The following is a 15,055-nucleotide window of genomic DNA, read 5'->3' on the forward strand; positions in this document are numbered from 1 at the left end:
GAAAGGGCAGTCTGTTATCAATACGCTTGATATATATGCATACCAAGCAGGGTCTCACTGTTGAATGTACATTACTAATCACTTAAACAATAAAAAAATTAATAAGTAGGCCATGGCGACCTAGTTTTCAATTCATTAACAAACGTTATTTTTGTACGTTCATTGTAAAAGTCGAAATACAAATCAGAAATAAAATACTTACTGATATAAATATTCTAACATGAAGAATATTTATATTCGTATAGGGACGAAACCCCTTTTTTATTTTTTTTATCTAAGTCCAATAGTTGCCGCTTATACAGAAAAATTCTTATGAGTAAAATGAAAGAAGGTATTGCTTGACGGATCGTTCGTCATGTGTTTACTTACTGACATAGTTATTTCGTCACCCACATGAGTCACCGGGGGATATGGGTCCAGTTTGTTGTCTATAAATGCTCGTCAAAATTCGAACCCATGCAGGGGTAAACCATGGACGTCATAAGCATTCTCGGAAATATCAACGTTTGGATTTTTTTAATTGCCTTCGTGTTCGTTGCCATTTACATGTATGTATTTTGATGAGGCAATAATTGTTTTTATAAAAAATATTATTGTTTAAAATCTCTGGCTTTGATAAAACAGTATAAATTTGTACTGAATTCATATCATCATTAAAACCATTCAATGCAAATGCAATGTTTTGTCGCATAAACTGATGGTGTAATGTTTGCTGGATCTATGGAAGCTCTAAAGGAACTCAATTTTTTCAGACACGTGAAATGGAAGTTTGGATTCTGGAAGCGTATGGGTGTTCCGTCTCCCGATTACTTCCCTTATATTGGAACCATGAAAGAGATCAAGAAACAGGTAATGTACTACATGTATAGGGAAAGGGGTTCTTTTGAAAACAATTATTTCAATCCATTTAATGCGAGTTTCTTTTCTTCAGTCACAGAATTAAAACGTCTACCTTGGCTACTTCGATGTAATGAATCCATTGTTTTTCTCTCTATCTGAACATTTCAAGGTCATTGTTTTTTTCAGGGAATTTATGAGTTTGACAAAACGTTAATTACAAAGTATGGGAGAATTGTTGGGTGAGTGAATATTTTTTGAATTAAAACTTTAGTTCTGTAATAGCAATTAGGAAACATAAATAAATCATAAATAATTCAATCAGTGTCATTATAACGTTTATTCCTAACCTTCCTTCGAATGCATGCTTTGTAATCCAATTAAAGGAATATTTGCTTGCAATGATGGTGCAAAACGTGTTGTTGTTGTAGAATGTACCTGGGAAGTAATCCAAGTCTTCTGATAGCTGACCCAGAGATCATAAAGAACATCTCTGTCAAAGAGTTCTCCAAAGCGCCAAACAGATTTGTAAGTTTTGATTTCCAAATAAAATGTCACATTATCTGCTTCATAAATCCACTTGATTTCCGATTTTGGGCATGACAATACATATCTTTTTTTATTTATAAAAGATTTTTTTTTTTTTTTTTTTTTTTTTTTTTTACATATTTTGCTCTAACTTGTAAATAATTTATATTTGTGTCCTGCTCTTTAGCATTAGAGATATCAGCAATAATTCGTGAAACAAACGTGAAATTCAAATTATTTTAGGTTCCACAAATTTTATTAGGTTAAATTACTTCACAGCCTTGCTAGAATTCGAAATCAATTTTCAATAAATCAAATATTTGAATAAAATCTACATCGTCATATAAATATAACAACACAGTGTGTTTTCTTATTCGAACAATTTTTTCAGTTAATGCTGAAATTACAAACAATATTAGGGTGAACATAATACTGTTTGTATCATTACTGACTTAAGAAATGAATTCATTCATTTTTTTATTGACGTATAAAAGGAAAAATTGACCGGAAAACTTTTTCATCAATGCGTGTGTTATTGTCAATTTTTCCTTTGATACGTCGATCAAAAAAACTATTAAAACTATCCTGGTTTGCTCGTCACAATGCACTTACGTCAAAAACGTACCAATCCGCTTGACGTTACGTTTGAATTTGAAGAGATTTATAATGTCATTTTTAGCTGAAAGCTCAAGTGAGCTTTTCTGATCACCATTTGTCCGTCGTCCGTCCGTGTGTCTGTCCGTCCGTCTGTCCGTCTGTAAACTTTTCACATTTCGAACTTCTTCTCTAAAACCACTTGGCCAATTTCAACCAAATTTAGCACAAAGCAATTCTATAGAAAGGTGATTATAAATTGCAAAAATGAAAGACCGATCTAAATTTAAAACGGAGAAAACCTCGAAACTGTAGAAAAAGTGGGTGCATTTTAAAAAATCTTCTCAAGAACTACTGAGTCAAATTCAACGTAATTTTGCATAAATAATCCTTATGGAAAGGAAAATATAAATTGCAAAAATTATCGGCGAATTTTGTTTCAAATGGTCTATCATATGGCATAATTGAATTTTTCGATATATGCAGCTTAGACGGGTGCAAAAATGCCACCTTGGCACTGGCATAATTATCCGGCACAGTGTTGAAAATAAGAATAAAGAGATAATCGCGGTCAATCAGTTTATTACTTCGGGTTCGGTATTCCATATCGAAAACGAAAGTTCTTTGTTTTAAGCAGCCATGTTTGAATGTTGACGCATAACAAATTGACAAAGATGAATTTGCTTGTCGTGCAACAGTTTACGTGCGAAGTGATTCTTGAAACATGCTAAATATATTCGTGCCGATTTCATGAAGTGAATTGAGGTTAAATCTTTCAATGCGTTGACATTTTCACTTGTGACAGTAGTTTTACGTTGTTTTGAATTTCGTTTATGCTTTTAACTATCGCCTGTATTTTGGAATTTTTACGTATCGAATCAAATATAGACTTCGGTAAATCAGACTGTTAATTGTTTACCTGCGCAAAATGAGCAAAATCTGATGCACTATATTTATAATAAAACAGCATTATATTATAAATACTATACATTCTATTGGTTTTAGTGCATGTTTCTTCTGTTTTAATTGTTTACAATTTTCTCTTTGCTAACCATATTCAGCTGTGTCAAGTTTCGAATTATAAGCAAGATAGAGAGCCTTGCTCACAGAACTAAGACCATGATTTTGTTCAAGACATTCTGAATATGAAATACCTAGTTTAAAAATCTAAAGTTGAATGTAATTAACTCTTGTGAACAAAAAATTGACTCAAACCAAGCAGAATTTTGAGTATCTTGTTTATAATTCTACGATTGACGCTGAAATTTCGATTGATCACTAGAAATGTCTCACTAAAAGTTAATTATATCCTTTGAACACCCATATAAAGCCATTGTTGCTCAGGTGAGCGATGTGGCCCAATGGGCCTCTTGTTAATAGTAAAGTTATACTCGTATAACCTGCGTTCGAGTAATAATATACAGCAGTAACAGCACCAATATTCAAAATGGTGGCGCCTACAGCTGATGTAGAACTACAGGATTAAACATGAAAGAACGATTTAATCTGAACTAGCTGAATTAAAAACGAAGGGGAAATTTTATACATTTATGGTTTGTAATATTCTCTACTGTGCAGCAAGATTCGTTTAAACTGGATTAAAGTGAGTTGGATCGGTGGAAAAACGCAACTGGGTATAGTAAAGAGACGTGATCGTGGTCTAAATTGTTAATCTATCGACAAATAGTATGCATGTGCGACGTTTGTGAAAGTTGTGGTAATTAGAAAGCAGGTGAGGTACTTTTAAAAATGGTAGTGAAGGGGTGGAGCCGTGGATGCACTATCCATAGCTGCATGTACGTGACGATTTATTCTGATGGTCGATTATGTACGTGTTTGAATTCAAAACTCATCGTGGTCATGCTTTAACAGTCGTGTTACCCTACATATACATGTATATAAATATACTATGTATGTTTATTTTAAATATTCCTACAACAGCCAGCCTCGCCGTAAATGTTGATCGTCGTCTCAAGCAAACGAAATCGTGAGAAGACACACTCAGTGAATTAAAGTGTGAATTGTTTATTTTTCACGGTTATATTTTTAATATTTTATGTATCTATAAAGTTGAATATTTGTTTACCTACAATTGACTAGTCATAATTTTACACTTTGTTGACAGCGTTTATTTTGTAAATTCTCGTTCTATAAATAGTCTTAAATCAGAACAGTAGAGAGGCGCAGGTATCAAAGAAATTTTTCGACCAGTCATAGAAGGCAATATCTTGTCAAACTAATTAAAATGAAGTAATGGTTAATTCCGACTATTTTCCGTTCCGGGACACATTGATTAAAGCAGACACCTCTGAATACAAAGTCTGACTATAATTAGCTCCTATTTTTTTTGTCCCCCGCCGCAACGCGGAGCGGGGACATAAAAATGCCGGGCGTCCGTACAAACGTGCGTCTGTTTGTCCATCTGTATACTGTTATATCGCGCTCCGCCCCATCATCGAATATATTGCTAGTTTATTAACATCTGAAGACATCAGAGATATATGTAAGTATAATAATTGACCGGCAGGGGACCCAGGAATACAATTAATTTTTTTTTAAAGCAACATTTTTCTGAAACAAAAAATGAGATGAGGCACGGGCTGACAGCCGTGGAGGACGATCACTGGAGGTTCATGAGGAACACACTCCTACCCACGTTTTCTAGTGGAAAAATGCGGAAGGTGAGTGAATGTTTTCTTCCTTAATATATAAAGTCTAAATCAAAGAGAGAGATTTGTTTTTTGCTTCTTTGTATACATTTCTTTTAAATTTTTTCTGTGTAAACTTTTGATAAGCTTTCATGTAAAAATCTGTTTAAAATAAAAAATTTAAGTATAAATCCGATGATTACCCTTGCTGAAACTTACATTGTCTATGTAGATGGATCCTTTACTTAGAATGAAGTATAAGTTGCTGCTTAAAAGTTTGAAAACCAACGCGGACGAGGGAAAGCCAATAGAATTCAAGCAGTATGGAATTCAAATTTTAAATTCAGAAACAAATTAAGTCATTCAATTTCTCGATATATTGCATACAGCCACGTATTGCCTTGTTTCAGAACGTTTGGCGCTTACACAATGGACGTGATAGCTTCCCTTGGATTTGGAATGGATATAGACTCACAAACAAATCCAGATAATTTGTTCGTGAAATATGCCAAAGAACTGTTGACCTTTTCGTTTAATCCCATAATCATTCTTTTGGGTAAGATTCAAACCTAACCCGTATCACCGATGTTGTGGTTTTTTCATCAATGAATTATGAATTATTTTTCTACTTAGTATTAACTTATAAATAATTGGTATCCCTCATTATCGTTTGACTGCATTAAATACCATTTTAGGACAATTTCATGAATCCCATCAAATTTTTATTGCAGTACTTATCCCTAAACTGGACATTATATTCAATTACTTCAATGTGTCCCCTTTGAACAATCGTCGAGTGATGGACTTTTTTAAATCAGCTGTGGAACGGGCCATAGAAATGCGTGACAACGTAGACAAGGTTAGCTATAATTATGATGAAAATTAAATTCGTGATGACATGAGACCAAAAATTGAAACCCCGCTCTGCAAGCACCCTATAGCTCGTGATCAGTTTGTCTGTCCGTCTGTCCGTCTTTTGTCCTTTCGTCCATCTGTCCATCTGAGATTGCTTGTCCGGAATATATCTTCTCTCCCTTTGGCCCAATCCGGCCCATACTTCACCCACAGAATACCTTTGGGTAAAGGATATGCAGTGATGTTGAACCATGTCTCTAAGTTTAAGGTTAGGGTCTTATCAGAATTATATTTAAAATCCATGTCGTAGGCATGTATTCTCTCCCCTTGGATCAATCTGGCTCATACTTCACTAGCATAGTGTCTATGGTCAAAGAGTGTGCAGTGACCTTGAATAAAGTTAGTAGGTCAAGGGTCAAGGTCATGTCGAACCACACAAAATCCTTTTTTAGAGCATATATACTTTCCACTTAGCCCTATTTGGTTCGTGCTTCACATAAACAGAGGTCTTGAGTAAAGGGTTTATTGTAACCTTGAACCATTTTTCAAGATCAAATGTATAGGTCATAGCAGAATTATATGAAAATAGTATATGCAAAATTCTTGTCTGAGGCATATCCTCTATCCCTTTAGCTCAATTTGGCTCATACTTCCCCACATGTTGCCTTTTATCAATGGATATGCAGTGAACTTGAATAATGTCTGTAGGTCAAGTGTCGAGGACATATCAGATCATACAACAATCTTTTTTAGAGAATATATATACTCTCTACTAAGCCCTATTTGGCTAATACTTTACTTAAACAGAGTTATTGGTTAATAGTGTGCAGTGACCTTGAACCACTGAGAGGTGTCTAGTTTTATCCAATTCTTACTAGTTTACTACAAAGTGATGCTTTATAAATGAAATCTACTTGTTCTTTTATTTATGGCGTTTTCAAGCCATAAATGTCTGGTCAAATACCAACAAGTCAAAGGTTTTGAATTTTCTTATTGTCTGTTTTTGAAATATTGAAATGCCTGTTGAATATATTGGAGTAAAGTGTTCAACCTTTGTTACATTTTTCCCTTACTGCTTAATGGTTGTATTAAATTGTTGGTTCAGCTGTGCTTTTTTTAAATGTTCAAAATGTTTCTCAATATTTTCGATTCTATAATCGGCCTGGCATTATATGATATACTAATTTAAAACTGTAAATACTGCAAATTAGAATTTTAACACTAACGGAACAATTACACCATGTTATTTTTGATTGCAAACTAACGTCCTTACATAACTTTGTAAGCAGGGTATTCCTTGCTAAGTTTGTATTTATTTTACATCAGAACAGACAGGACCTTCTTCAGCTCATGATCAATGCTCACAAAGACACGGACAAAAACGAAATGGAGGAGGAACAAGCAATCCAAGATGATCCTCAGAAATGGAAGAAACGAGGTATCTGACTCTGCCCATGTGTTTGTCTGTTAAAAGACAAGCTCAAGTGAGCTTCTCTGATCACTTTTTTCCGGCGTCCGTCTATATCTGTCCGTATGCCCGTCCGTCCGTCTGTAAACCTTTTACGTTTTCGACTTCTTCTGCAGAACCACAGGGCAGATTTCAACCAAACTTGGCACAAAGCATTCTTAGGTAAAGGGAATTCACGTTTATTAAAAAGAAGAGCAGCGCCCTCTTTCAAAGGGAGATGATTAATACTTTTTAAAAAGTGTTGGTATCTTTTAAAATGTTTTCTCAAGAACCAATGGATCAGAAAAGCTGTAATTAGTATTAAAGCATCCTCAAGTATTGTAGATTCAAGTTCGTTCAAATCATGATCCCCGGGGGTACGGTGGGGCCGCCACGGGGGTCAAATTTTCACATAGGAATATAAACAGCAAAATCAGTAAAAATCTTCATTCTAGAAACCAATTAGCTAGAAAAGCTGTAACCTGTGTGGAAGCATCCTCAGGTAGTGTAGATTCTAGTTTGTTCAGACCATAAACCATGATCCCCAGATGAAGGGTTAGACCACAGTGGCGGATGGGGTTCAAATTTTTACATAGGAATGGCAATGCTCAATATGTGATATAACTATGAAATTATCTAGTTACAGAAGGGGCTCAACATGAGAACATCTGGAGAAATTTTTAAATACAGGATCTCTTTTACTCATTCATTGTCTCAATAGTTTGGATATGACTTCACAAAGCTGAATTTATTAGGTGTATTGTTGCTCAGGTGAGCAATGTGGCCCATGTGCCTCTCTTTTTTTTTTACTTCATCACTTTTATAATTTTTATTCTACTCTTATAGAGCTGTTTTAACAAGAGCTTGGAATTTCGGTCACTCTCTCTAAGTTTCTAGTTTGTTCTTCAAATATTGAGTACCTTCTTTCTGATTTGCTAATAAAGTTTATTCAATAATCATAGACTGTCAAAGTAGGAAAGTTATTATTTCAGTGTGAAATAGACGATGTTTTAACTGACATATACATGTCCATCCCTAGATATAGTGGGGCAAGTGTGATTGCGTCCAATGTACTCATGTCTATTATATATAGCCAATGACCGGACAGTTAACCATGAGTAGACCCCGCCTTCATCAAATTGGAGTTTGAAACGTACTGCCCAAAGTCCAAGCTTTTTTTAAAACGGCTCTAATTGCGTACACTGTGCTTATATATCAGGATTAACCACGGATGAGGTGACAGGCAACGCCATCGTATTCATCATCGCGGGTTACGACACCACTGCCAGTACTCTAGCGTTCATGGCGTATTGCTTAGCAACCAATTCAGACTGTCAAGAGAGGCTAATCAGCGAGATAGACTCAGCTATAGGACAGGTAAACAAAGAATCATTGGGGATCCGAGGGATAAATTGGATTTCCAAGAGGGGGATCCGAAGCACAATTACGATTATTTTATTATATGAATTTTATAAAGTTTAAAAATATTTTCAGAGATAGGAGGGTGTGTGTTGGATCTCCCCCTATTAGTCCGCGCATGAGTTTTTATGTTGTTTAACACTCTAAAACTGGTGTACATGCTATTTGCAGGAACTGCCTACCTACGATAACGTTCAGACGATAGAGTACTTAGACAGGGTGCTGAACGAGACTCTGAGACTGTATCCCCCAGCTACAAGGTAACGTGGACAGAATACTCCTACCTACCTTTCTCTCGGTAATATATATAGACCTCAATAACCAGCTAGACACGGGTCAATGACACCACCTTATTGCCCTACTGACGATATCGGGTACATACACAACCTTATTGCCCTACTGACGATATCGACGGGTCATTGACACCATCTTATTGCCCTACTGACGATATCGACGGGTCATTGACACCACCTTATTGCTCTACTGACGATATCGGGTACATACACGGGTCATTGACACCACCTTATTGCCCTACTGACGATATGGACGGGTCATTGTCACCACCTTATTGCTCTACTGACGATATCAGGTACATACACGGGTCATTGACATCACCTTATTGCCCTACTGACGACACTTTATTGCCCTACTGACGATATCGGGTACATACACTCATGTAACTCCACCATCATATCTCAAATCACAATAGATCAAGGTAACAGGGGCATACATGCGACGTCCTTTCTATAACCTGACTCAAGGTAAAACATGTATCTCACCTTTATACACCTCTTAACGTACTCACCTGTCTCCAGGTGATCCAGCATTGCCCAACTCCGACAACAGAAGACCATTCCAAACACGAAATTTTAGACGAGTTGTCTTTCTTTTCATTTTCAATTTTAATCTAAAAGGATACAAAAAATGTTCTGAAAACCATCTAGGTAACGAAAAGCCTCTCGATTCTCTTGCATACGGATATCCAGATAAATATATTTCTACTTTACCAACTTTTGAAGCAAAGATAGACACCTTTCCACCTTGATCAATTTAAGTAAACTCAGATTCCTAGCTACATGTATTATAGTATACACATATTTTGATATTTCACAGAACCGGTCGAGTGGGCAACATGGAGCTAGATATTGGTGGATATAAGGTTCCTAAAGGCATAGAGCTTGCTTTTGCTATCTATGCCCTGCACAGAGATCCCGAAATTTGGCCTGAACCCGAGAAATTCGACCCTGAAAGGTAGGATATTATATATGTATTTCAACATCCTTAAAAATAATTTTAAGTAAACGTTCACTAAAAAGTGTTCAATTTCTTCAAGGTTGATGGTAAATATTTCAAAAGAAGTGATTGGTTGTGTTTTTAATTTTTAGCTCACCTGAGTCAAGGCTCAAGTGAGCTTTTCTGATCACAATTTGTCCGTTGTCTGTCGTTGTCGGCGTCGGCGTCGTCGTCGTTGTTAACTTTTCACATTTTCATCTTCTTCTCAAGAACCACTGGGCAGATTTCAACCAAATTTGGCACAAAGCACCACTAGGTGAAGGGGATTCAAGTTTGTTCAAATGAAGGGCCACGCCTTCTTTAAAGGGGAGATAATTGAGAATTATTGAAAATTTGTGGGTATTTTTCAAAAATCTTTTTCTCAAAAACTATTCGGCCTGAAAAGCTTAAACTTGTGTGGAGGCATCCTCAGGTAGTGTAGATTCAAGTTTGTTCAAATCATGGTCCCCGGGGATAGGGTGGGGCCACAATTGGGGAATCAAGTTTTACATAGGAATATATAGAGAAAATCTTTAAGAATCTTCTTCTCAAAAACTATTTGACCAAGAATGCTCAAATTGTCGGGTAACCATCCTCAGATAATGTAGATTCAAGTTTGTTCAAATCATGGTCCCTGGGGGTAGGGCGGGGCCACAATGGGGGATACATTTTTATATATAGAGAAAATCTCTAAAAAAAATCTTCTTCTCAAAACTATTAGGCCAGGAAAGCCCAAATCTGAGTGGAAGCATTTCCAAATCGTATAGATTCAAGTTTGTTAAAATAATAGTCCAGTGGTATGGTGAGGCCACAGTTGGGGGTGAATTTTTACATAGGAATATATAGAGAAAATCTTTAAAAATCTTCTTTTTAAAGACCATTTGGCCAGAAAAGCTTAAACTTGTGTAGAGGCATCCTCGGGTAGTGTAAATTCAAGTTTTCAAAATCACAGTCCCTAGTGGTAGGGCGGGGCCGTGATGGCGGTTTGAATTTTTACATAGGAATATATAGAGAAAATCTTTAAAAATATTCTGGGAAAGTTTTCGGTCCAAAACTCAGTACTTTGTGTGAAAGCACAGGTTATGCAGATATAAGTTTGATGAAACCATGATACCTTAGAGAAAAGTGGGGCCACAAAATGGAGGGGGGGTATATAGGAATAGAGAAAAATCTTCTTACAGGTACAACAACAAAAGGGGCTTGGTATATACCAAAAAAAAAAGAGGTGGATAAAAATTGGCAGATTTTCAATTTTTCTTGTCAAGATATTTTGATACTGTAATGCTAATTTGATTAGAATTAAGGCAATTGTTGCTCAGGTGAGCGATGTGGCCCCTGAGCCTCTTGTATTATCTAAATATATTTCCTATTATGTACACTAATCAAAATTGATAAAATTTCCAGAAAACATATAAATTAATTCTGTAGATTTTCTCCCGAGAAAAAGTCCGAGCGCCATCCATATGCATTCCTTCCGTTTGGCCACGGTCCACGGAACTGCATTGGTCAGCGTTTGGCTACCATGGAGATAAAATGCGCCATTGTGTACATACTTCAGCATTACCGCTTCAAACCGTGTGACGAAACAGAGGTACAGTAACATAAAACCAAGCCCAGCCAAAACATAGATCTTACCCTCACAGTACAGTGTAACATTATGCCACATATCTTAAAGCTGCTTGGTCCGATTTTATATCAAATTTTATGCACGTTTTTAAACGATGGCTATGCTTAGTATATGTATAATAATAGACATTGCAGTAGTTTTACCCGTCAATTATGCCAAATTTCAATAAAGAAAAATACGTACAAAATTTGCAAACAAAACAAACGTCATTAAAAGGTACTGCGTTATTTCGCCTCATGTTAAATTTTACCCCTGACGACGAGACGGGTATGGTTGTATTACGAATTTGACATCGCTTCGAATAAAGGTCGAAATGATCAGACAAATTACAAATAAACATTTGTACGTTTTGTTCGCTAATATTTCTAAAGTCTGCTTTCTTTACAATCGATGCATAGCATGCGTGTTGAATAACCCCAATCATTCGGGGGACGAAACCAAGCGGTTTCCTTTTCTAAACATTCCCGTGATGCATTTTGGTTTGTTTTTTCGTTTGCCCAAAGAGAAATTATTTTTACTTACTTTGAATATTTCTAACTTTGAAAGGAGACTGAGTCTTCTGGTGTAAATAGGAGAAAGTCCATAACTTTCTAAGATAAATGATTTGTATGAAAAAAAATTTGATACTGTAATTACTAAAAAATCGGACCAAGCAGCTTTAAAACTCATTCATATTTACTTTTTTCAGATTCCTTTGAAACTGGCCAAAACAGGACTCTTAAAGCCACTCAATGGCGTTAAATTACTACTGGAGAAAAGATAAACATTAGATATCCATATGTAGCCCCGTCGGTGTAAATCTTCATGATATATATATATATATATATATATATATATATATATATATATATATATTCAGTTGATTGGATTATATCAAATATTTTTACTTCATAGCAATATATGTTTTTGAATTCATTTAAGTATTGATGATAACACGTAGATTAGAATAGAGAAAGAGAAACTTGCTACCGAAAGTACGATTTTAGATAAAGAGTGTTTAATAGATTTAAAGTCCATGAAGTCAGAATAATGAACGAAGTCATGATTTAACTTGGACAGACTTTAAACTTTAGTCAATTGTCATTGTCTATATTGTGGTTCATTACGAATAAATGGTTTCCCTCAATAAAAGATTATTTTCATTATGCTTTAAATATTCTTAATTAGGGTGGATTCTTGATATGGTATCCACCGCAGTGTTCACACTGTGACGGTAATACGATACCCAGTAAACAAGACACAAATACAGATGCCATGTGCGCATGCGTCATATTCAGAAACAGGTAGAGACAGAATGCAAATAAAATGTGACAAGTGGATGCAATTTCTTCTACAACCACTTACTCTGAGTTATGGTTGTGAACAATTAACTTCTTCTTTCAAATCCACCTTGGTTTGCTCTGAAATATTGTCTCCCAAACAGTATAATGACGGTTAGGTGTTATTATTTAACATCTCCCATGAGCGGATCCAGAAAATATTACCAAGGGGTCCGAGGAGTTTATATGTTTGCTGGGAAGGGGGTGGATGTGTGGGTCCGAGGCACATTTACGGTAAATTTTTCGTCTGACCCCCACCCCCTTTAGATCCACGCATGTGGTGGGTTTGTAAATGTAAGTATGAATGTACATGTTTTAAAACAGCAAATTAACTTACAATTTATAACGACAAAAGTCAAGATTATTATTGAATATCAAATTATCCCTTGTCTTGTACATACAAAAAATATCAATAATATATCACTCTGTAAACTGTCAATACTATATTCTATAGATTATTTTATAACCCCACTACTTGACTTTGTATTTTGGAGAGGGTTTACTTAGGCTTTGTCTGTCACACGATCCATTTGTTCTCTCAATAAGATATATGTTTAAATTAATCCACGCATGCCTTTCATGTTATTAAGATTTCTTTAAAACTGATTGGGGGGTACAAGTCAATGTTAGTTCACTTTTTATAGTCATTTTAAGAAAAATGTTTGCTGCGAGAAAAAATGGGGGCATGTCAATAATTAGATGAAATTATGCATTGAAAACTGTCCGATGCATGGTGAATTTTGGGTCCGATCCATTGTGAAATGAATATATGGAGTAAAAATGACCTTTACAATTGTTTAAATTTCTAAGACTTATTTAATCAAGTTTTGTTTCAAAACTTACTTCTTTAAAATTCTATTTATTTTAGATAAAGGGTGTATTCCACTAATTAACAATCAAATGCACAACATTCAAATACTGATTTTGTGTCGAATCTTCGTTACTAAATTTTCAATGATGGCGTATATATAACGTCATTTTACGATTCTATTTTGCTATAGTTTTGACAATGTGACTGTCAAATTCTTAATATTCAATTTGATAAAATTCCTAAGTTCTAATTCAGGGATATACGAAACACCACGTGAGCGCATGCACATAAGTTTGTATATTTTTAACCTAACCGTTGTCCGGTATAAGTTATGTGTCCGATGCATGGTTAACACCCTGATACACTTTTCTTTCGCTCGCAATTTTAGATAAGGTGACAACCAATCAAATCAGCACAAGGAAACATCGACATTACATGCGAATACACAACAGTCGTTACTGAATTACGCCTTGTGTTCTTTATAAAAAAAAATAATTTTAATTGATAAGAATCTAAATTTTTGGACATGAACAGACTTATTAAGTGATTTCAGCGATAGATGTCTACAAGATTGTGAACATTTAGACGTCAGGATATCGTAGATATTTCCCTGTCAATGACAAATGATACCATTGCCTGCTTAGATGAAGATAAAAGTGAGTTTCACAATATTTTTAATTCATCGATTCTGACACGTCGCGGCTATGAATGAAGATTTTGTTATTATGATTCCCGTTGTGTAAACTATCGGCCAAAAATAAAAGCCGCCATTGTCAATACCCTACCAGTGCAATATACATTTTGTCAAATTAAAAACCCAGGTTCTAATCTCGCGCCAGGTACAAAATCGTATTGAAGTGCAACATCAAATTAAAGTTTAAGTAAATGCTCATCAATATGACACCGGGCCTAGGGCGTGGATCTCCTCTCCCCTTTGTCTCTCATCGATTAACGGGAGCCGATCCAGGGCGTTGCCTTCAACAATTTGGCTCCGTTCTTTGACGCAACAATGGAGCAATTTTTGAGAACAATTGGTGAACGATCGACTGACAAGCAAAGAGAGCTAGACTTGAAGTGTGACACGCTTTTGTTTCGCCATTGACGCTCTTCTGGCTCCTCTGCTACTCAACAATATACATGGGCCTCGCCTAGAATTCGTTAAAAATAAATTCGTGTGGATGAATGGTAAACATATACTTACGTCAACTGGAGTTTTTTTTTTTTTTTTATAAAATCTTAATTTAGAGTCTTGGACTCATCGTGCTAACGGAAATCATGATTTATGATAAAAAAAAAAATCAAAAAGGTGGAAATCCAAGAAACCTGATGATTGTTATGACATAAACGTACTTTAAATATCATGTTATTTGCTTGCATACAGCGGTCTTGACCGGACTTCGCTATGTTAAAATTCACTTAGCAGCTGTAGTGTTGAAATGACTTCGTGTGTTGAAAATGATTTTATTTCACAAAAAACTAAAATGCATTAAAATACATGACATTTAGTCACGTTTAGTTATATTATCTAGTGTTATTATCTTTCATCGAGTATTTAGCCTCACAGAGTGATTATTTTACAATATCCAGTGATCTACTGTATATGTATTGACTTCAAGTGCGACAATCCCCTTATATGTCTATTAATGTGTATGCGCTATATAATCTCTTTATAGAAAGGTGATAATCTTCATCAAAATC

The 15,055-nt window shown here is 35.4% G+C and overlaps 1 protein-coding gene across 1 annotated transcript; it reads left to right on the plus strand.

Moving 5' to 3' along the window:
• The first annotated feature begins 329 nt into the window (after positions 1 to 329).
• On the plus strand, positions 330 to 12,374 carry LOC105335491 (cytochrome P450 3A6). Its single transcript, XM_034459107.2, has 14 exons — positions 330 to 548; positions 753 to 849; positions 1,027 to 1,079; positions 1,269 to 1,365; positions 4,521 to 4,640; positions 4,840 to 4,928; positions 5,018 to 5,163; positions 5,339 to 5,466; positions 6,789 to 6,900; positions 8,129 to 8,286; positions 8,500 to 8,588; positions 9,442 to 9,579; positions 11,029 to 11,191; positions 11,916 to 12,374. The coding sequence occupies exons 1-14, from the start codon at positions 472 to 474 to the stop codon at positions 11,988 to 11,990; spliced, it is 1,542 nt and encodes a 513-aa protein (XP_034314998.2). The 5' UTR covers positions 330 to 471; the 3' UTR covers positions 11,991 to 12,374.
• Positions 12,375 to 15,055: the final 2,681 nt, after the last annotated feature.

This window comes from Magallana gigas, chromosome 7 (assembly GCF_963853765.1).
Source record: "Magallana gigas chromosome 7, xbMagGiga1.1, whole genome shotgun sequence".
In the NCBI taxonomy this organism is placed as follows: Eukaryota; Metazoa; Mollusca; class Bivalvia; order Ostreida; family Ostreidae; genus Magallana; species Magallana gigas.